Source organism: Rhinolophus ferrumequinum, chromosome 11 (genome assembly GCF_004115265.2).
Source record: "Rhinolophus ferrumequinum isolate MPI-CBG mRhiFer1 chromosome 11, mRhiFer1_v1.p, whole genome shotgun sequence".
NCBI classification, from domain to species: Eukaryota; Metazoa; Chordata; class Mammalia; order Chiroptera; family Rhinolophidae; genus Rhinolophus; species Rhinolophus ferrumequinum.
Genome location: NC_046294.1, coordinates 61,814,142 through 61,837,239, shown reverse-complemented (window position 1 = coordinate 61,837,239; position 23,098 = coordinate 61,814,142). Strand labels below are relative to the sequence as shown.

The window sequence follows — 23,098 nt, the reverse complement described above, 5'->3', positions numbered from 1 at the left end:
ATGGAAACGTGGGAGGTAAGCAAGAGATTCTGTTTCCTTCAGCACCAGTTAGGTGCATACAATAACTATACAGTAAGAACCTGAGCTAAAATCATGTTTATGGTCTCCTTGGAGTGGCTGATGAATAGCAAAATGGTTTCCTCTAATCATAGACAGAGAAGTAGGTCCCTTTGTCAGGATATCTAACTAAAATCAAAGTCTATAGCTAAAATATTATTTCCTGGGTAACACCATAACACAGCAAGGAGTATAGAAAAATCACTATCAGCATGGGGTACTATAATTAATGGATGAGATAAACACAGGGTTCTCCAAAGTAAAGAAATCCAGGCATGTTCAGGAAGATATTCTCTGATTATGGTGATGGTAAAGGACAATTTGAAATTGGAAATTCATGGGGAGACCAGGCGGTAACTGAGAGATGAAGACTAGAAACAGGAAGCACGAGAAAGTGGGGATTCTACAAAGTTTATATTGTTAACACGTGTATCATAAGAGAGGCAGTACTGAGACACATGGCTGCAAATATGGTAGAGGTCAGTTCCAATGAGACCCACACGCATGGCTGAGGAATTGGATCTATCACATGTTGATTCAAAAACATGAATTCAACACCACTAATAGGAGAGGTGAACTAAAATTGCACCCATATTGGTGAGGAAGTAAAGACTTCCTGGTGGAAATGTAGGAACAAAGAATATTAAAGACACTTCTCAGCACTAATGAAGGAACCAAAACAGGGCTGTGTGAATGACAAGGGGATAAAAGAAACCTATCTTGATTATTTAGAGGTGATATCCTTAAAGATATAAGGATACCAGGATATAAATTTGTAAGTTAAAGGTATAACTTACAAATTTTTTCTTTGAAATATGGAGTGCCTACTGTGTCTTAGTTCTGTTCTAAGCCAATATAGAAATAGACAAAAGGAACAGATTTCTTTGCACTCAACGAGCTTATGAGGTGGTGGGGTGGAGTGACAACAAACAAGTCAAAATACAAAATGTATAGTGTGATGCACTGTGATGAGTGCTTTTGAGAAAAAGTCTACAGCAGGAAAGTTAAAGAAAAGACTCACCATGGAAGATCAGATGTGGGCAGCCACTGGCATGATGTCAGAAATCGAGGTATGTGTCTCTTTGGAGAAATAGCTTTTTAGGAAGAGATAACTAAACTCAACACCTCTCAAACTAAAATTATTTCCCACACCACACTTGCCTTGTGTTTTCCATTGTGAAGACCCTGATATACAGGAGATTGAGGGAGAGTAAAGATATTTGAAGTCAGACCTACAAGTTGAGAGTGACTTATTTATGAGAAGTGCAGTTGAGGTAAGCATGCTAGGTGGCTGGAACTGCATATAAGATGAACCAAAAGCTTATTGGGAACACTAATATTTAATATGACTGCTGTAATAAAGAGAAGAATCCAAGTGAAGATTAAATAAGACACGGACATGATAAGGTGTCATTGCTGAAGGTTCATCTAATATATACTAACAAATTTAACTCTATTAACTACAAAGGAAAGCTTCTGAAGGAGTTTAAACAAAGAAAAAATATGATCACAATACTTTTTTGGAACGTTCATTCACATTGCTATTTAGAGAGAATATTGTTTGGAAGACTTCAAAACAAAACTCAAGGGGCGGGTGGGTGGCTCAGTTGGTTAGAGGGTGAGCTCTGGGCAACAGGGCTGCTGGTTTGATTCTCCCATGGGCCAACAGCTGTGCCCTCCGCAACTAGAATGAAGTCAATGAGCTACCGCTGAGCTCCTGGGTGGCCAGATGGCTCAGTTGGTTGGAGCGTGTGCTCTCAACCACAAGGTTGCCCTTTCGACTCCCATAAGGGATGGTGGGCTGTGCCCCCTGCAACTAACAACTACGACTGGACCTGGAGCTGTGCCCTCCACAGCTAAGATTGACTTGGATGGAGCTGATGAGTCCTGGGAAAAACACACCACTGTTCCCCTAATAAAAAGTCCTGGAAATACAAACTTTTCCCCAATAAAGTCCTATTCCCCTTCCCCAATAAAATCTTAAAAACAAAAACAAAAAAACAAGTAAGTAAGTAGGAGACAGCTGAGGACGCTTTTAAGGAAAGATCAGGAATAAATTGACCACAGACAATTTATGGGAAGTAAAGGGATTTAGGGGATAGTCTTTATGGTAAGAGAAATGTCAGAAAATGAGATTTATGAAGTGTTAAAAGGGTAAATTTCAAAAAGAATTAAACCAGTTCTGCTGTGTAATTGGAGAATCACTAAGGATAGAAAAGGGAAGAGGTAAAGCTGGTTTTGGTTAAGAAATTTAGTTTGAGAAATGTTGCACTTTAAGTTCTGGTGAAATATCTTTAAATATCTGGTGAATATGAGAAAAAATATTTCTCATATTTTTTCTCACATGAGAAAAAAAGAAAAAAAATAAAGTTTTCACATGGAAAGATAGCTTGAGGAATCCGTGCATCAATGAGTCCAGATGGGAAAGAGGAGCTGGTAGAAGTTAGTTGATAGCGGGAAACCAAGAGATAGGAATTCATTGGAAACCCAGGGTATGTGACTTTTATATAAGAAAGGATTGGTGAAATATGAAGAACTTCTTAGTAACAGTTATACAAAAAAAGATGTGAATTCAGCAAAGGAGGTTCTTGTTGAGATGAAGTGTGTGGTTTCACTAAAGCTTTGGGAATGAAAGAAATTTCTTTGATTTAATGAAGTATTGAGAGTTTCATAAATGACTACAGTGAATATACACTTGTGATCCAGAAATTTGCTTTGATGGAGGTAAAATACAGCACAAAAGCCAAAGGAAGGCCTTGGGTCAAGGAGGACTATTTTGCTTTGAACCAATGTTAGTAAATCATCTTAAAAGTTGAGAGGAAAGAAAAGACAGGAAGTGAGGAGGGAATTAACACTGGGAGGTGGAGAAGGAGGGAATTAGTATTGGTCTGTGGTTGTCTGTTGACCAACATTTCTGAGGAGAGTGTGGAAGTCCGCTAAGAAGCGGGGTGGACAGCCTTGGACAGAAAGAGCCAAGCTGCACTCATACGCACAAGGTTGTGATTTGCGTGCAGTTTGTAGACCTGGAAGTAAACATTTTAGAAAGGTCTTATCTTATTTCCTGAAGGACTATTTTGTATTATTTCTTGAAAGCAAAGAGTCAGTGTGAAGTATCTGAGCATAAGAGGCTACATGGATCTGGTAATAAGTGTTCTTAGAATATTATATGGAAGACAATTATTAAGTCACAAAGTAACTGTTTTACCATGGATATGTGAGGGGAAATAGAGTCAAGGCTTTGACTTCTGGTGCAGTGAAATAAACATGAGTAGGAAACACACAGAAAAAAGAAAGATGTTCCTAAATTGCTGTTGTCAATGAATTTGCCAAATTGCTAATGTCAGACAACCGATAATAGATAAGACATGGATAAAATCAGCCAAATGCATGATCTCATCAATGTATTGTCACTTCAGGAGAATGTGACTCTACGGAAGAGGATGATTCGTGCTGAATATCGAAAGGTGAATCTACTGCTCTACACAGAAGAGAAACGTTATTTAGAAAAAATAGAAAATGAAAGCAAAGAGATTTTTCAACAACTGAAGGAAAGTAAAGACAGTATGTGCCTAAAGGGAACGCACTTAAGAGGAGTATATGAGGAACTCATGGAAATGTGCCGTAAGCCAGACAGAGAGCTGCTTCAGGTGAGGGCTGAGGGGTGGAGTCACTCACGGTGCTGCTTGGATACGTCCATATTCTCCCTCCCTTCCAACATGTGTGTGGGATGATGCTTTCTGGAGCTTTGAGCGGGATTTTACCTGTCTGGGTAATGCTGATGGCCAAGATCATTCTTGCCATATACAAAATAGTAAAGGTTTGTGAAAACGTAGGTGAAAAACATAATCCTAGAGAATAATTCCTTCTAAAATTCTCCTAATATATTACACATTCAATTACTGAACTACCACAACAGAGAAGATTGAAGATAGATGGATTGTATCTGGACCTGGCATCATAAGAAATCTGGGAATCAATTCAATTGATTTTCTCTTTCTGTTTCCATGTATGTGATACAATTTGCTGAAATTTTAGTGCCGCAGCCCCCTCTTGGGAATAAGAAATGACTGTGTGCTATGAACCTGGTGATACATACTAAACCTTTATCTTTTCTGTTTTTCTCTTTACAGCATTTTGAAAACCTGTTGAAAAGGTATGTTTGCTGCTATATTAAAAGTTTGAGAATTGTAACAGTAGTGAGACTATTGATACTGAAATAGGAGCATAATGTATTATGGTAACATAACTTCTTTCATAATACTCATATTTACTTGTGCATTTCTCAAAAGGTTTTTGAAGGGTTATGTTGCTTTGTCTAAGGTGGAAATCAGGCAGGGGTGTTATTTGCAGGGATCTGTGCAAAACTGGCATGAATACATCTACCACTTCTGATTTTAATTTCTATAAATGTAAAAACATTGAGCATATGGCCTGAGGTCATGACAGGATTATGTGGGATAAATCAGTATTTCAGAGGAGCATAAAGTGGGAGTGGGGAGAGAAGAGGCATAAGGGAGAGTCATCAGGGGTTTGGGGCTTCCAGGTTTGGGGGGCTGTAATTTCAAATGGAAAGTCTATGGTGCACTGAGTGAAGCTGGGTCCCAGGATACCTTCCTAAACGAAGCTTCTCACCCCCTAGCTGTGGTTTTTTAGACACTGAGCATTTCAGTGACTAGCGTGGGTGAAAAAATCAAACTGCCCGTCTTGAATGTCCTCAATTTCAGGCCATTTTGCATAGCCCTGTGTCTCGTCCAGCGCAACAAGAGTTGTGGGGAACGAGGAGGGCGGTGCAGGGTTAAGAAATGCAGTACCCAAGAATAGAGTGCAGGTGGGGCCAAGGGACTCAAGCCTCAAAGGACTGAGCCCCGAATCGGGCCAACGCATAGCTTTTATTAGTTAGGTGAGGACGTAAAATTTGTTAATCTCAAAATCTGTGAATCTCACACATTATACTAGGAACCTGATTCAAACCAATCACCCTTGCCTGCAGGCAGTGGAACTGTAAGTCTCAGGATGTGTGTATCTCCCCAAGGGACAAAAACCTTTATGCGTATGAATAGATGGAGAGCACATCATTGAGTCACTTCCCCTGCAGGTTGTGGGAAGGAATGTAGCCACAGAGGCAGAGGCTCTCCTTAGCTGGGGGAAGGTGGGGGGCTGTGCCTACCTCTATTGACCCCACGAGTTCTCCAGATGGTCCCCACGCAACTGTGTCTGGTTTAGGTCACTCCCCCCCCTACCCCATGGGGAATCTTTCTCCGTCTTTGAGTAACCAGCCATCCTTTGGGGCCAAACAGGGAGACATAAGCTGTAAGCACAAAGGTGAAGCAAAGTCCATGAAAGGATCAGTCTCACAGACTCTCCTTTCTTTAGGGGCAGGTACGAGGAGACAGACGGATAGGCTGCTGTGTGGCAACAGCCCTATGATTGGCTGAGAGGAACAATCATGATTGATTTAAATTGTCTGCTAAGATTGAAGTGTTAGGAGGTGGCATTAGATCTAATTTGCTTTTCATAACACAAATTGACATTTGATGCATTCTCCAGTTTGCAGAATTACATCCGTAACTCTTGATCCTAACTATGAGGTTTTCATGAAGTCCTCGTCTTTGAAACATAGATTGTAATCATTGTGGTGAACACTGTGGGCTCAGAAAGAGTAACTAAGTGTTCTGTTTTGCAGGAGTGAGTCAGTGCAGCTGCACATGCCACAACCTGTGCACCCACAGCTCAGTTCATGGCCTATCACTGGACTGATAGACAGGCTCAGCCGATTCCTAGGTAATGGACAGCCCTTTGGTGGTACAGCTGTACAGTCTCCTCTGGTAGTGTGCTATGGGCAATCTCTCCCCATTGCTCCATCGATGGTTTCTTTCTGAGAACATTTATAACCAAATTTCCTTTGTGGAAAATGATATGTGTTGAAAAAACCCGCCAACTTCTCTTCATTGGGAGAGAAGCCAAGTACAAATGAATGTGGTAAGCTATCTGGAAGTAAAAAGATATTTGATGTCCGGCAGCATGCTGAGGTATAGTGTTAACTGTTCACATAATACATGTGTCCTGCACGAGTGTTCAGCATGTTGCAAGGTTTAGGTATGTGTATTTGAGATGCTTGGAAAGCTTGAATTTCTGGTTTAGAAATTTTTAATAAATGCACCTTACACAGAACGTGCTTTATTCACATAATACAAAACTACTCTGTACAATCGTGTTAAAAACGTAAAATGAATGTTTATAGACAACATCGACAAGGTAAGCTGATGACTTATTTTTCCTGATTTTATGCCTGTTGTTCTCTATAAATAATGCTGGCAGAAAATTCTCACAAAGATACAAAACACTTCTAAAGAAAACCATACATCTTTGTTTCAGTTAATTTTGCCTTTGCCCTGTTCATTGAAATATGCTTAAATCTGAGGCAAAGTGAGCGCTCTTTTAGAATAATACCAATAATTATGATTATTTTACTTTCTAAGGAGACGGGCAGGCTACTTTTGTGCCTGACTGAATTAATGACCTCCCAATTTCAAATGTGGTTGAGAAAATAACAGACAGAGCTTAGCAATGTCCCTCTTAGTATATCTCAAGAAAATTCATGAATTCTTCCATTTTGGCTTGTTAAAGATTAGCTCGTTTTGAAACAGACCAGTAGACCTTGTACAGCAGGTGTAGTATTCTGGAGGTCTTTTTAGAGGTCACCCTAGCTCATGTTTCCATTTATGGGCTAGCAAAACTAGACACTATGGAAGCCCATGTCTATCAGTAATTTGCATTACTATTTGTTCATGTGACTTTTTCTTTCCTCCTGCAGTGCATATTTCTTTGGATCATGAAAGAGTCACTGATGACATTCCCCTGTTTAAAGGCCTGAGGAGTTGGCTCTTTAGTTCTGACCCGCCTGATATGGCTACGATCACAAGAAGATGTTTTCTTGCCTGGGGAGACCAGCCATTCCTTTCTGGCCAACATTACTGGGAGGTAGATGTGGCGAGCTGTAGTAACTGGGTCATTGGGTTTTGTAATGATTCTTGGGCAGGGAGGGATGACATGACACTTAAAGCAGGGGGAATGTTTCTACTTTTGTGTGTCAAAGGGGACGATCGGTGCATTCTCTTTACCTCCTCCTCCCCACTGTTACCTCACTATGTAGAGCGGCCTGTGGGCCACGTGGGGGTGTTTCTGGATTATGAATGTGGTGTCGTGAGCTTTGTTAATGTGGCCGATAGTTCCCTTATTTGTAGTTTCCTCTCATGCTCCTTCTCATCTCCTCTCAGACCTTTTCTTTACTCTGAATACCCATAGTAAGGGACAGGTCAGAAACCTGACCATCACAAGTTTTAGAGATACCAATACCCAAGGTAACTAACTTAGTGCCTCCTTGATTTTCTTTAATATCATTTTCCTTCATGAAACAGATTGACTATTTTTTAAAGGGTTGATACTCTTATAGTGTATAAATTTGTTTCATTTTTCTTTAAATAAAAATAATCTCACTGAGAATACTATATCATGACTTATCCCTGGGTTTCTAAGGAAGCTTGGGGTAAAAGAATACGGGTCTGACAGTTAAGTTTGCGAACTCATCCTAGACAAAGTGCTACATACCTCATTGCTGAATATCACTATGGTCATCTTCGAAGTACTCCCCTTGGGAAGCTATGCACCGACTTCAGTGCCTAGTTCACCCTTCAAAGCAATTTTGGAACTCTTTTTCTGGAATGGCTGTCAGAGCTCTCATTGTATTACCCTTGATGTCCTGAATGCCATCAAAAAAATTTGTTTGGAATCACAAAGTACCATGAATAGTCAAAGTAATCTTGAGGACAAAGAACAAAGCCGGAGGCATCAAGCACCCTAATTTCGAACTATATTACAAAGCTATTGTAATCAAACCAGTATGGTACTGGCATAAAAGCAGACACATACATCACTGGAACAGAGTACAGAGCCCAGATATAAACCCATGCTTATATGATCAATTAATTAATGACAAATTTACAATAGGGGAAAGGACAGTCTCTTCAATAAATGGTATTAGAAAAACTGGACAGGCACATGTAAAAATACATGAAAGTGAATCACTCTTTCACTGCACAAAAATTAACTGAGAATGATTAAAGACTTGAACATAAGACTTGCAACATGAAACTAGAAGAAAACATAGGCGGTAAGCTCCTGGATCTTGGTCTTGATAATTTTTGATCTGACACCAAAAGCAAAGGCAACAAAGCAAAATAAATGGGACTGTATCAAACTAAAAATCCTCTGAGCAGTAAAGGAAAGCATCAACAACGTGGAAAGGACACTACTGAATGGGAGAAAGTATTTGCAAATCTTATATCTGATAAGTTAATATACAGTGTATATACAGAACTCACATAACTCAATAGCAGAAATAAATCTGATTTAAAAATGGGCAGAAGATCTGAATAGACATAACTTCTAAGAAGACATAAAGATGGTCAACAGATGCATAAAGAGATGTTTAACATCAATAATCATTAGGGAAATGCAAGTCAAAACCACAATGAGGTATCGCCTCACAGCTGTCAGTTTGGCTATTATCAAAGACAAGAGATAACAAAGGTTGGTGATGCTGTGCCAAAAAGGGAACTTTTATATACTGTTGTTGGGAAAGTTAATTGGTACAGCCATATGGAAAACTATATGGTGGTTCCTCAAAATATTAAAAGTTGATCTACAATATGATCCAGCATTCCCACATCTGGGTATATATCCAAAGGAACTCAAATCAGTATCACAAAGAGATCTTGGCACCCCCATGTTCATTGCAGCATTATTCACAATAGCCAAGGTTTGGACACAACCTAAGTGTCCACTGACAGATACATGGATAAAAAAGATGTGGTAGATATGTATATAATGAAATATTAGTGAGCCACAAAAAAGAAGGACATTCTTCTATTTGCAACAACATGGATAGACCTTGAGGGCATTATGCTAAGTGAAATAAGCTACACAGAGAAAAATAAATTCCATGTAGTATACCTTATATGTGGAATCTAAAAAAGAATTTTAAAATTAAAAGTCAAACTCAGAAAAAGAAAATAGAATGGTGGTTTCCAGGGGATGGGGGAAATGGGGAAATGATGGTAAAAGCATACAGACTTTCCGTTATAAGATGAATACGTTCTGAGAATTTAATGTAAAGCACAATGACTATAGTTAACAATATGCATTGTGTACTTGAAATTTGATAAGAGTAAATTGTAAGCATTCTCACCATACATACATATACATATAAGCAAAAGGTAAGTATGTGAAGTGATGAGTATTTTGATTAATTGATAATGGTAATCATTTGAAAGTGTACTCATGTATCAAATAATCACATTGTATACTTCACATATATATAATTGTATTTGTCAAGTATGCCTCGATGAAACTGGAAAAAGAGAAGAAAATATAATAAGAAGAACAAATGCATGTGATGTAATGAAAGTTAATAAACCTCAGCTACATGCTACAAACTGGATAAATCTCAGAAAGACAATGTTGAGGTAAAAAAAAGAAAATCACAGAAGAATATACAGAGTATGATGTTTCTCTATATTTTGAAACCTGCAAAACTACAATATATTATTGTTAGAATCGCAGATGGTAAATGATAAAGGTGATACAAGTACCTGATATAAGACTAACTGCCCAATGGCTGTTGATCTTAGCAGGAGAATGGTAAAATGAAGAGGTACACATTGGGCTTGTTAGTTAAGGGCAATAGTTTATTTCTAATTTATACATATTCCATATGTATTTTTGTACCTATTAAATGTTTAATGAAAATCAGCAATACTGGAAATCCATGTACTCACAATAAACCAAATAAACCGATGCTATGGCCCTGGTATTCCTTCTGCCCCTGGGCTCTGCAAATGCTAGGAACTGGATGGTGGTCACCTGGCTGAGCGCAGTGGGTGCAGAAGGTTGTTGCATGTAGGGGCAGGGTTAGGGTGCACTGGGGAGTTGCTTTCTCCAACTTTGTACAGAGTGGGAAGGGTGGGCAGAGAGCAGTGGGTCCCTAGAGCACCAGAGCCTGGAGACAGGGTAACACCTGCTGGTACCAGTGTGACTCCTGCTGGCAGCCAAGGCCTTGGACCCTTCAAGAGTGCTACAGTCAAGTCCTCAGCCCATTTTTTAATGCAGTTGCTTGTTTTTCTGTGTTGAGTTGAATGAGTTTTTTTATAAATTTTGGATATGAACCCCTTATCAGATATATCATTGACAAATATCTTCGGTATCCACAAGATTGACTCAGGGATAGGTAAGACAGTTTGGAGAATGTAATCAATAATGTTGTAAAGATTTTGTAGGGTGGCAGATGGGCACTTGTCTTATTAGGGAGAACACTTCATGGATGGTGTAGGTGCCTGACCACTGCACTGTACACCTGAAGCTGAAGCTGAATAATAATGAATGTCAACTATAATTTTATATATATATACATATATACATATATATGTTTCCCTGAAAATAAGACCTAGCCGGATAATCAGCTCTAATGCGTCTTTTGGAGCAAAAAATAATATAAAAATAATATAATATTATATTATAATATTATATTAATATTATTATATTACATTACATTACATTACATTATATTATATTATATTATAAGACCCGGTCTTATAGTAAAATAAGACCGGGTCTTACATTAATTTTTGTTCCAAAGGACACATTAGGACTGATTGTCTGGTTAGGTCTTATTTTCGGGGAAACACGGTATATATAGTCACAGGAAGTGGAGGACAGCAAAAGGAATCCCTAGAGTGGAAGTGTAATGGCTGTGTACGATGTCAGAGGGATAGTAGATTGGGGGAGGGGGCTATCATTTAGGGAGGGGTAGAAATGTCTAACTATTACATTGTTTTGTGCACCTGAAACTAATAAAACAATAAAAAGAAAAGAGTGCTGCAGTCAAGCCGAGTTCACTGTGGGCACTCACGCTTCCGAGCTTTGCTATCTCTTGCAAAACTTCAGGAAACCTCAGTGGGTAACTGGCGGAGTTAATTAGCTTCTACCTTCCCACTTTTCAATTACGTATTAAAAAAAAAATTCCTCCTGTTTTGGCCTCAGTGGCTCTTAGTAAACTGTCTCTTCCTGGACACTTTTGGGAGCATGGATCGCAGCTCCCTGAAGCACCAGTCACTCACAGTAGCCCAGCGCGGAGCTGAATGAACTCAGGGCCATGGCCAAGGCTTTCCCTGCCCATCACAACAGGGAAAGGAACTCCTGGTGGTGATAGCTGAGAGGTAAAGTGGCTGGCACTGAGAGAGTTTTGAAGACAGTAAGTTGTATTTGTTTTCAAAGGGACAGGGCCCAGGGGTATCTGGCACTGGCACTTGGGGTACAGTGGGGTAAAAGGCTAGTGATATCCAAGAGAGGCTTTCAAAGTCCTTTATAAGGTGGTGCTTCAGTGTAATCATGGATGGGCAGTGCACACAGCAATCAGGAAAGCTCTTATCCAAAGGCAATGGATAGTGCCAAGCAATCCTAGTTGGAAGCTTTAAAATACTGGACCCACAAATGGAAGGGGGACCCAATGCCAGTGGTCCTTAGGCCCTGACGGGGAAGGTCTAAACCTGGGAGGCACCAGGAAGGCAGGGCCATGATGGACCATAATGACCAAGACGTCCTTCTTGACCCACCACTGACCTGATTGCCATGGAGGCCATGGGCTTTCCCCTCTCCTAAGATCTGTACTTAGTAACTACCCAGTAACCGGCATCCTGCTCTTGCCACTGGGTACTTCCTGTCGCAAAGGTATCATGGAGGGGGCACACTCATCCCACACCATCCTTTACCGAGGCTCATTCCTTAAAGCGCAGCAAGGGCTTAGAGCCTAAGATGGAAGCTCCCACCTCAACCCCACCAAAGCCTGACTTACAGAATTCATTCACCAAAGCAAATTATCTAGCAAAGGCCAATGTTGATTCAACTTGACAGCCAAGATGACATAGGTACATTCATTGCAAGATAAAAGCTAGTAAAGCTCACTGAAGATAAGAGCCAATAAAATGAAAACCTCTATATTAAAAAAAAAATGAATTTGTAAAATAATACATTCCCCTCCGACTTCCGTTTTGAGTAGAGATGGAGTAGCAGGGATGGGATTTGCGGTTCCATCTCAAACAAGGAAAACCCAGAAAGGTGATACAAAACAATAGCTTTCAAACCTTTATCAATAAGCAGCAAAGGAAGGGAACAAAGGAGGGAAGCCCAAGATAGTCCCATTTTATTGCCTGGAGATTTCCAGATTTAGCCCAGGGAGGCGGAGCTCAGACAGGCCCAGTGGCCTCCCTGAGTCCAGGAGACAGGGTTGGAAGTTGAGGGAAGTCACGGTGGCTGGAGTTCCCGGGACTGAGTACTGGTTGAGGATAGAGCTGCACAAAGGAGCTCTCCAGAGATCTGCAGAGGCCCCACAGCTGGAGTTTACAGCCCAGTGCAGATCAGGGAATGCTTGAGAGGAAAGTACCTGAGGTCAAGGAAAGAACCCCACAGGAAAAGACAGAGCAATGCCTGCAGCATGCACAAGCCTAGGAAGAGATCCCACAATCCCCAGTGGAGAATCCTCACACTACACAGCATATCTGGGAGGCCACTTAGGAGGGATTGCCCCAGTGGTGGGAGAAATCCAGCCAAGGCTCAAGACCTCTGGTTCCTCCTTACAGAGGTTAAAGGCAAGCCTTTGATCCAGAGATCCTCTCAGACTCTATCCCACCTAACTGACTGGCACTGTGAATGTGCCCAAGTCAAAGCAGCAACAGAAAAGAGAAAAATAAAGATTTCACGCACACACTTAGGACAAAAGGTGTCTCTGTCCCCAATTCCTCTAGCCCCATAAAATGACTCTTTTTGATGCCCAGGTGACCATGCCACTGCAAACACTTCTGCCTTTTTTCTGTTGCCACTCATTGCAGCATTGGGACTGGGGCTACTCTTGGGGCAAAAAAAAAAAAAAAAAAGACAAGAAAAAGATAAGGATTTCTTCCCTCGCTTTTCTGTTCTCAGGGATCTCTTTTCCTGTTCCATTGACTAGAAATTAGGTGTTTGTGTTGGACCTTTTGCTGTACGCTCCTGCTGTGCTCTTCAGAGATGTGGGTCTTCCTTCAGTCCAGTTATCCCAGGAAAGAGAAGAGGAACAGTGACTCCACAGAGTCCCAGGAATTGGGTAATCATTCAAATCTTCTCTCCTCGTTTCACTATTTTTATCTTTCAGAGACTTCACAGTTTATTTTTGGCGGTCCAGATAATAAATAACAGCTGTGGAGGAAGAACAGTATGGAGGATTTTTTTCCATTTTAGCTAGTTCCAGATGTCAGTAGAAAACTTTTAAGTATGCAGCGACTCTTGGAACCTTCCAAAAGATGAGGGCGTGGTCAGGAGGCTTTAAACAATCCCTTAAGCAACTATATCTGAAAATTTAGATGTAGTGTCTTTTCTACTACACTTTCACAGAAGTGAATTTAATCTCCAGATTATCTCCTACCCAATATTCTCTTTGAAGGGAGGCAGAGTAGGAGAGGGAGGGATGGAAGGGAGGGATGTATGTGTGGGGGTGGGGTGGGGTGGGGAGTTTGATTTTTTTATACACAAAATAAAGGAAAAAATGTTTTTTTGTGATGAGAACTGTTAGGATCTACTCTGTTGACAACTTTCATATATATCATACAGCAGTCTTAATAATTATCATGTTTTACATTACATCCCTAAAGAGATTGTGTATATATATATATAATGTATATATATATAATAATTATATATATAATATATATTTTATATATATATATTATATATATGTGTATGTATATATATATGTATATATTATATATATGTATATATCTTGTTTTCTCCGGCAGGTGTTTCATTCTTGGAATGTGTCTGTGAAGAGGACTGAAACTGGCCTTCCTTTCTTGTAATTTACAAACTAGAAAAGAAGACCCAAATTCTGTTGTGAGTTTTACAAAGTGAAAGTATAAACTGTCCTTGAGGTTATATTATAATGTGACCTAATCCAGTTAAGTAACCTGAGAACTGCTGGAGGAATAGTTCTTAGCCAGATGAATGGAGGGAGAAGAGAATTCTATACTGGCAATGAGTTTTGACAAGAATTCTCTGGAAGGACAATTCTCTGTGCATTGCATTTATCCGTTTAGCTGGATTTCCACACCCAGTTTTTCTTTCACCTCTAGCAAGCAAGATGGCAAATGAAAAGTGCATAGATCCTACACAATACAATAAAAGAGATTACTTTATTTAAATAAAATTAAAAAGACAAATGTCCATACTTTATCACCACTTTAAAAAATAATACAACAAATGTGTCTCCTGAAGGTAAAAGGAGTTAAAGATAATGAGGTATAAACTGATTTTCTCCATTCAAGAAATCACCAGGACATGAACCTCCTCAGCTATTAGGATTCCCAAAATCTTGCTCAGGTTTGTGAACTGTTTCTCATCATTTGGGTCCAAAGCAAATGAAAGGTTTGAGAGGAAAAGAGAAGGAGCATGAGAGGAAATTACAGATGAGGGAACTTTTGGCAATATTAACAAAGCTTACTACACCAAATTCATAGTCTAGAAATACCCCTACCCAGCCCTGAGGTCTTTGAATATATTGGCGTATTAGTGGGGAGGTAGAGAAGAGATTGACGTGGTCATCCACTTTGACACATAGAAGTAGAAAGAGACCCTCAGAGTTAAGGAGCATATCATTCCTATTTGCCCAGGATTCCTTGCAAAGCCCTATAATCCAATTACAGGAGCTTCCCACATCCACCTCCCAGTAATGTTTGCCAGATGTGAAGGTCTGTGCTCCCCACGAAGGAATATACTCTGAGCTTGCTGGATTACGGGGTGAGTCTTGATGATCCAGACTGCACTGCAAATGTCTCAGTTCTTCAAACAGAAGCACGTCATACTTGCTTATCTTATGGTCCAAGGTAATATACACTTCAGTAAAAAGAAAACAACGAAGTCAAAGAACAGGTTGGAAAAGTTCTGAGGGCCAAGTGCAGCGGTGTTCTGGCAAAGTTTTAACAACCAAATCTCTGAAACAGAACAAAACTGATTTGTTTTGTTGATTGGGTTACTCCCACCCCACCATGGCCACTTTCAAGGCACCAACCATTTAGGAATTGCTCATAAAACTCTGGAACATGTAGCAATCAGCTTTCATGAATGAGTCAGTACTGGCTGGCTCCCAAAACCCGTTTTTCACAGTGACCACCGATGGTGTGTCACAGGGAAGACAGGCAGATCAGCAAGGGTTTCTTGTTTCTCTACAGAGCAAGGAAATCTCTAATCATACAACTAGATCAATGGGAAATTTGAGATTATGTAAAGATATAAAATGTCAGACTCTGGCTTTATTTGTACCAGCACATTGAAAATTTGTGAGCTCATTCATAGAGGCCAAGTAAATAGCAAAATAGCCCTTAACTTAATTAAGCCTTCTCATTAATCAACTGTCCCAAAATAAAATAACTATAATCACAGTAATAAATATACATTACATTTAAAATATATTATTATTATTTCCTAAATAGTGATCACTTTGCCTAAGCTATCAGGACGTAACATTTAAACAAACAAAAGTAAAAGTAATTGGAAATCCATATGTTCTTTTTGCAAGAAGTGGTTTCTCTCAGAATTTCATCAAGCCAGAATCCACCTCCTCCCATCCCAGGTCAGATTCTCCATCATCTTCCGGCCTCACCCCTACATTTGTCTCAAGTTGCCAAATCTCAAGTTGTCTCAAGTTGTCTCACACAACAGATCCTGTGTTCCATTTGTTTTGTGGTCATACTTGTTGTTTATAAAAATACCTTTATTCTTTCTTAAATCTTGTAATTTTTCAGATACATTTATTAAATATTTAGATAAACATTTAAATAGCAATATTAAGGTACTTCTAAATACCTGAACATCTACATAGAACCATAGTGAACAACTAAAAGTTGAAATACACTGAATGAATATGCAGTTTTATATGCCAGAGAGCTTTTTGAAAAAAATCACTGCAAGTAATCTTACAACAAACTGTCATATTTGATTATTTTTGACAAGCTCAGTTAATACACAGTGAATTATAAAGTTAGTTATAAGGGTTTCCATATTTACCTCTTTCCCTGTTCTCTGAAAAGAATAACAGAGCAATAAGAAGAGGTCACCCATATGTACCTGTTCACGGAGGAAATGCAATTGCTGTCCCACCAGAGCGCTGCCTCTCACCTCGGAAGTTGTTAAGCCTTTCCGACATCCCAGTGATGGTCCATGCAGTGAGCTGTGGGTCCACAGGCTGGGGCATGTAGAACTGCACTAACTGACCTCTGCAAAGAGAAAGACCCACTTCCTCACAGCCTCAAGGGTCTCATTCGTCATGCATCGAAGATGGTTTCTTAGAATCCTAACAGTTTGGTTTAAAGGTTCTGAATTTAATTTCACCCATTGAGGAATACTGCAGTTGCTATTATATTCTGATTTGCTTCCCTGCTGTTAACACATCAATCCCAGTAGAATATATCATCTTACTCATAATGTATCTGTTTTCTCCTCCCTTCCAGCTACTCTAGGAGAGCCACAGAGAGCTTCTCATTTAATTCCTGAAATCCAATAAATGCCAAATGTTTGGAATATGCCACATTATATATTGAGCCTCAGCTCTATAGTATGTTCTTTCTTGGTGATTCTCCCTTCCTCCTCTTTTCACCATCCTTCCACCTGCTACCTCTCTGAGATTATTTGCCTTTTCCAATAAAAGACCTGAAATAATCCTCAAATAATGAGGATTTTGAAAATTATAGGCAAGAAAAATAGTTGCCTTCTTGCAAACTCTACAGTAAACCTTTCAATTTGAGCCTTACCCCTAAACCCTTACCTTTTACCTAAAGGTAGTCTCCTCAAAGCCAGTCTTTTAGAGAAGGAAGGAATACATGCAGACAGAAAGGAACTTACCACTAAAAGGTGGGACCCTCTTAGCAGAAATAGCCTGACGACTGGCATGTTACCGTGACTTAAGTAGAGCGGTAAACTTACCTTATCACTATGTCTCCTGAATCCTGTAAAGAGAAGAAGAGGAAGGCTTAGTTTTCAGCACAAGGTGGCTCTCCTGTTTAGTTTGACAATATGAGACTTGACTGGAAAATTCAGTATTCCGATTTTCTTCCTTTGGCAAAATCATGTGTCATTCTTCTTAGCCTTATAAAGGTGAAACTCAATCTCACATTTACATACAATCGATAAAGTCATGATCTTGATAAAATTTAAAATCAGAAGATATTCTTAGGGTGAACACATGGGGGTGCTTTGTTGCAATCTACAGCAACATTCACAGATTTTTTTCCCCAAAAAATTCTTGTAAGGGTGTGTGGGCTCCTGATCTGGACCTTCAAAAGAGAAAGAATGAAAACATCCCTCATGTCTACATATTAGCAAGTCCAGATACAAAACTCGGTTATCTATTCATTCACAAGCTGTTGTGTTGCAGTTGGTCAGAAACTATAAATATAGCAGAAGAATTCAGAAGGAAAAATTTTCTGTATCTGTTACTTGAATATTTTCATGTAATTTTTCTTCTCCTGTATATGGCAAATGTGACCGTGGGTCTCCAAGTTATATTGGAGGAACAAAACTTGCCATCACAAAGTCAGAAGAGGCAGAAACTGAACTTTGGAACCAGAAAAATAATGGAAGTCAAAGAGGATATAGACTTTAGTGGGTATCAATGATTTCCAAGCAGGTGGTGCTCAGAACTCTGGCATCCTTCCTCTGCCCTTACCTGGAGCAGATCCACGTCTGATTTATGACTTAGTTTCTTCAGCTCCTCATATATTCTTCTCAGGAGTTTCCCCATATGAACCATTCTGGTTACATTGCTCCTGAGTCGCTGAAAAATTATCCTGCCTTCATTTGCCAGCCTCTCTAACTGTTCTTCCAATTCTTCATGGAGGTATTGATACACCTTAGGATATTCAGCCCTGATCATCACCATCCGTAGATTTACAAAACCCTGCAGTGACATTGGGTTATTTAGGTCATATATGTAGATGATTTTATTCTTCCCTTATCATCTGTTGTCTATGTGCTATGCACAGTGTACTTGTAGTCAGTTGGGGCTGCTTTAATGAAAACACCACAGAATGTTTAGCTTTGAAACAACAGACATTTATTTTTCACATTTCTGTAAGCTTGGAAGTCCAAGATTGGTGCTGATAGAATGGTGTCTGTTGAGAGGTCACTCCTCAAATAGCCATCTTTTTGTTGTGTCCTCAAATGGCAGAAGGGACAAGGGACATCTCTGGGACCTCTTTTATGATACACTTATCCCATTCATGAGGACTTTGCCCTCATGATCTAAGCACTCACCACCACCTCCCCTCCCCCCCACACACAAGGTCCACTTCCTATTTCCATCACCTTGGGGGTTAGAATTGTAACATAAATTTGGGGGAGGGGGACACAAACATTCAGACCATAGAAATACTACATGTAGCTTTATGCCTTTCCACTTCTAAGAAACCACATGTTTTTATCCTTCCTTCCTTCCTTCCTTCCTTCCTTCCTTCCTTCCTTCCTTCCTTCCTTCCTTCCTTCTTCCCTCCCTCCCTTCCTCCCTCCCTCCCTCCCTCCCTCCCTCTCTCTCTCCTCTCTCTCTCTCTCTCTCTCTTTCTCCCTCTCCCTTCCTTCATTTTCATTTATTTATCTTCCTGCATCATTGTTTCCAACTACTGTCCCTCAAATTTCACATCTTTTATGAAAAAAAAAGGAATATAAGATCAACTTTTATATTGTTTCCTATAAGCTGTTACTAAATCTAAATTATAATCCATTCTCCTCAATACTCCTTCTCACAAACTGACTTTCTGCTGTCAGCGAAAAGCAACAATTTACTTCCTTAGGAAAGTGGGAGACATCAGACATGATCTTTTAAAATTACCTCATTTTCACCAGTGCTTGGCTCTGCCTGCCTCTTAACACCTAGCGCTACACCTACCTCCTCTTTACTGGTCCATCTTGTTTAGTCCCCTTAGAGATATTGTTCTTTAGTTCCTACCCCACAATAATCATGCTCTCCTTTGTCATGTCCCTTTGTCTCTTTCTGTCTCTGTTTGTCTCTCTCTGTCCCCTCTTTCAGTGTGTCTCTCCCTGTTTCACTCTCTCATTCAATTACTTTTTCACACACGCTTTTCTCTCCTTTTCACACAGTCTTTAGAAGTGTGCAAATTTACCAAATTATTTTGGAAAACCCCAAACTAAACATCTTTGTCCTAATGACTATATCTAGCTTCTATGCTACACTTTTATCCCATCAAAGCCAGACTTATTGATCAAATGTGATCAGACTCATTGTGCCTGAGAGTTCAATTTCCATTATTTATCCAGGCAATGACTCCTTCTTCCTTCTATTCTCTACTCTTTGCTGAACTACACATTCCAACTTACCAAGAGCCTTCTTTTCTTAAATTCAAATAATATGATTCATTCTTACATTACTTCACCCTTCTTCCTCATGTGACACTATTTCCTACTCATTCCTTTTATTAATACCTCCTGTTTACTCTACTCCAGAAAGATGTATTGTCATAGAGCTGTTGGTTCACTCCTTTAGCTCCTTTATATCTCTGCCCAGATGGAACCTTTACAGTGCGTCTTCCCTGATCAGCATACATCCCCCAAAACTGCACTCTTTATACCCATCACCTAGTTTAATTTTTTTTGTAAGCACCCACAAATGTGACATGTTATAAATTTTACTTTTGTTTTACTTTGTGGATCAGATTCTTCCACAAGATTACAATCCTGAGGTCAGTGATTTGTTTCTGTCCATTTCTGTATCTCTTTGCTGGCCTAGAACAGTGAGCAATACACCGCAGGATCTCATACGAATGAATGACTCATTAGGAAATAATGTTAAGTGATCATTATAGTTTTGTTATTTCTCTTTGTCATTCTTACAGCATCATGTACAGATTTCTATTTAACAAACTATTATTCTCTAATGTTGCCTGTTTATAATGTCTCCTTCAGAAGTGCTTGAGTTCTTTGAAGATAAAAATGTAATTTGCTTCTTCAGGTTCTCAATTCATTTTTTGTGAATCAACGAATGATACAATCCAAAATCCTCAACTAGGCATTCACATTTTTGACCTTGCCATAACTCAATACCTCTCATCACTTTCTGCCTCATACCCTTTTGTACCAATCAATAGAAGCTACTTACAGGTTACAGACAATTCCATGGTTTGTCTTACATTTACCTTTTTTTGGACTCAGATCTCTCTACCACTAATACCCATGAATTTACAAATCCTACTAACACATTAGCATCAGATTGATTTTTACTTGTTTGTGATGCTTCACTTAACATTCAAAGGTTACTAAGCTCCCACAGAACTCTATTTTTACCTCCACCCCAGTGATCACCGCATTCCACTGTGATAGTGCCTTTTCTTGTCCCTGATGATATATTCATGGTAGATATTGCTTTATACAAAAAAATCAGGAAAAATATTTTAGTTACATATTGAGTTCAACATGAGATCCTACACGGCAGGACATATTTCCCTACAGAAAAACATGTCACTCTTCTTCTCATCACCCACTCAAGGGACATTATGATTTTATTCAAGTTCTTCCACTGTAGTTATCATGACTATCTGTCCCAGGCTGATTCCAAAGGAAACAGGGCCTATTGCTTACCTCCCATATTCTCAATATGTTGGTCTCTTCGTTTAGATTTTTCTGATTTTTCTGTTTAGTTTTCCAAATACACTTCATTTGCATCAGAATACTCTCCTGCAAAAGAACTATAAATTTAAGCACTAGAAAGCAAATATAGAACATTTCAGATACAGTGGCCCGCCATTATTCATGGGTTTACTTTCCACAGTTTCATTTACCCAAAGTCAACTGTAGTCTGAAAATATCAAATGGAAAATTCCAGAAATAAACAATTCTTAAGTTTTAAATTGTGTGCCATTCTGAGTAGCATGAAAAAATCGTGCTCCAACCAGTCTGGGACCTGAATCATCCCTTCGTCCAGTGAAGCCGTGCTGTATACACTACCTGCCTAGTAGTCATTTAGTAGCTGCCTTGGTTATCAGATTCACTGTTGTGGCATTGCAGTGCTTGTGTTCAGGTAACCCTTATTTTACTTAATAATGACCCCAAAGCACAATAGTGGCAGTGCTTGCAATTTGGGTATGACAACAAGAAGCCATAAAGATGCATGTATGTATATGGAAAAAAAAAAACACAACAAAAAAAAAGTATACAGAGGGTGCCAAAAAATGCATGCATGTTATAAGAAAGGAAAAAAAACTGTTAAATTATAATACTCAATATATACTGGTAACAAAAGATGAATACAAGTCATGTTGGACTTCTGCAATTATTAGGTTGGTGCAAAAGTAATTGCAGTTTAAAAGGTTAAAAAGAATTGCAAAAACCGCAATCACTTGTGTACCAACCAATACAAGAGGTGCTCAAAGTGGTTACCAACAGCGTCCAGACATTTCATTATGGCAAACTACTGCTTGAGCAACGGTGACTAAAGTGTCCACTTGTATACATTTTTTTGGCACCGCCAGTACATAAGGTTCTGTACTATCTGTGGTTTTTAGGTACCCACTGGGGGTTTTAGAATGTATCTTCCTGGAGTAAAGAGGGATGACTGTACCTCAAAAAGAGTTAAGAGGATAGGCATGAGACAAATAAACAGTAAAAAGAGCAGAGATGTCAGTGATTTTCCTTGGGAACAGTAACGGTCAAATCTGAGAGCTCAACCAAAAATAGAGCTTCTGAATTTGAAAAAAGTGTATCTATTATCTGAGGAAACTGGCACTGATAGTACGTATAATCTGGTCAATTTTCAGATGTGAATCTTGCTTCATATTTAATTTTGAAATGTTAGTCCTCAGTTTTTCTAAAGTATCATTAGAATATATTAGCCAGTGTTTCTAAATCTGCTATCATTAGAACAGGCTCATTGTAATCATGGTTGTAGTAGCCAATGACGGTCTCTGCAACTGGATTCATCCACCATGTTATTATACTTACCCTAAAATGCCAGCACCCTAATCCTCATCAACTTCATCATATTCCTCTCCAGCCCCAAAGAATTTAAACTTAAGAAGATAAAGGATATTTATCTACTTTCTTCAGTGATTTATCTCGAGTTTTTAGAACAGTGCCTGGCACATAGTGTTCAGAAATTCGATGTGTTTATTGCAGAAAAGAATAATAATAATAATAATCAGTGTATTTTTCCTCTTGCCTAGCCGATACAGGGACTTCCCACCTTTCAAAGTACATTCAGAGTCATTACTTACCCTGTAGTGCTGAGCAGCCTGCTTTGCTGGACAGTGCCTGTGAGTGGCATGCCCTAGGGAGTGAGAGCAGAATGAACACAGCAGGCTCCTGTCCATGTGACAGAAGAGGTTTTTTATTGCTTGGTGTGTTTTACAGATCTGCTCGGCAGAGCTTGGGAACTGGCAGACAACTGACTCTCCAGGAAGATGAACTTGTCTCTTAACAAAAATTGTGCTTTTGAAGTCCATTCGTGGCGATATTGTCCTGCACACAGGACAGTAAGTGAGAGTCTGGGTATTTTCCCACAAAAGGCAGAGACAGGGAGTACAAAAGCTGTGTCCACAGATGATGGTGATGGGGTCTGTGAAATAGTCCTTGCAGATGGAGCAGATGAGCTTATTGGAGGGACACTGCACGAAAAGAGAATCCATGTTTCTGAGAAAATAAAAGGAAAGGGAAGTCCTTACCTCTTTGCATGTGAGCTGAGTTTAAGCCTTTTCTCACTAACATCGTTGGCACTATAGCAGGCCAGGCGAGGTTTTGAATAGGATGGTGAGGCATAAAGGGAGCCCTACAGACTGATAACGTGCAGTATTGTTTTCCAACCTTGGCCTGCAGCAGTACTTCTTAGCTCCCTATTAGAAATCCAATATTTTTCATTAATATTATCTCTTTTACAAAGACAAAGAAATCAGAGGTCCTGGGTCCT

The 23,098-nt window shown here is 39.4% G+C and overlaps 1 protein-coding gene across 1 annotated transcript; it reads right to left on the bottom strand.

Annotated features, from left to right (window-relative positions):
• Window positions 1–14,536: 14,536 nt before the first annotated feature.
• LOC117029755 (tripartite motif-containing protein 77-like) lies at window positions 14,537–22,820 on the bottom strand. Its single transcript, XM_033118942.1, has 5 exons — window positions 22,410–22,820; window positions 20,779–20,874; window positions 17,858–18,088; window positions 16,312–16,432; window positions 14,537–15,030 (listed from the first exon to the last, which is right to left on the bottom strand). The coding sequence occupies exons 1-5, from the start codon at window positions 22,818–22,820 to the stop codon at window positions 14,537–14,539; spliced, it is 1,353 nt and encodes a 450-aa protein (XP_032974833.1).
• Between the last annotated feature and the right edge of the window lie 278 nt (window positions 22,821–23,098).

What these genes read in the sequence shown, in the direction of transcription:
- LOC117029755 (XM_033118942.1), bottom strand. Translation starts at nt 22,820, where the DNA reads ATGGATTCTCTTTTCGTGCAGTGTCCCTCCAATAAGCTCATCTGCTCC. An exon ending in AGGCTGCTCAGCACTACAGG is followed by an intron (nt 20,875 to 22,409) that starts GTAAGTAATGAC and finishes GTTCTTTTGCAG; the next exon opens with GAGAGTATTCTGATGCAAAT. An exon ending in AAGGCTTAACAACTTCCGAG is followed by an intron (nt 15,031 to 16,311) that starts GTGAGAGGCAGC and finishes TTTTTACTGAAG; the next exon opens with TGTATATTACCTTGGACCAT.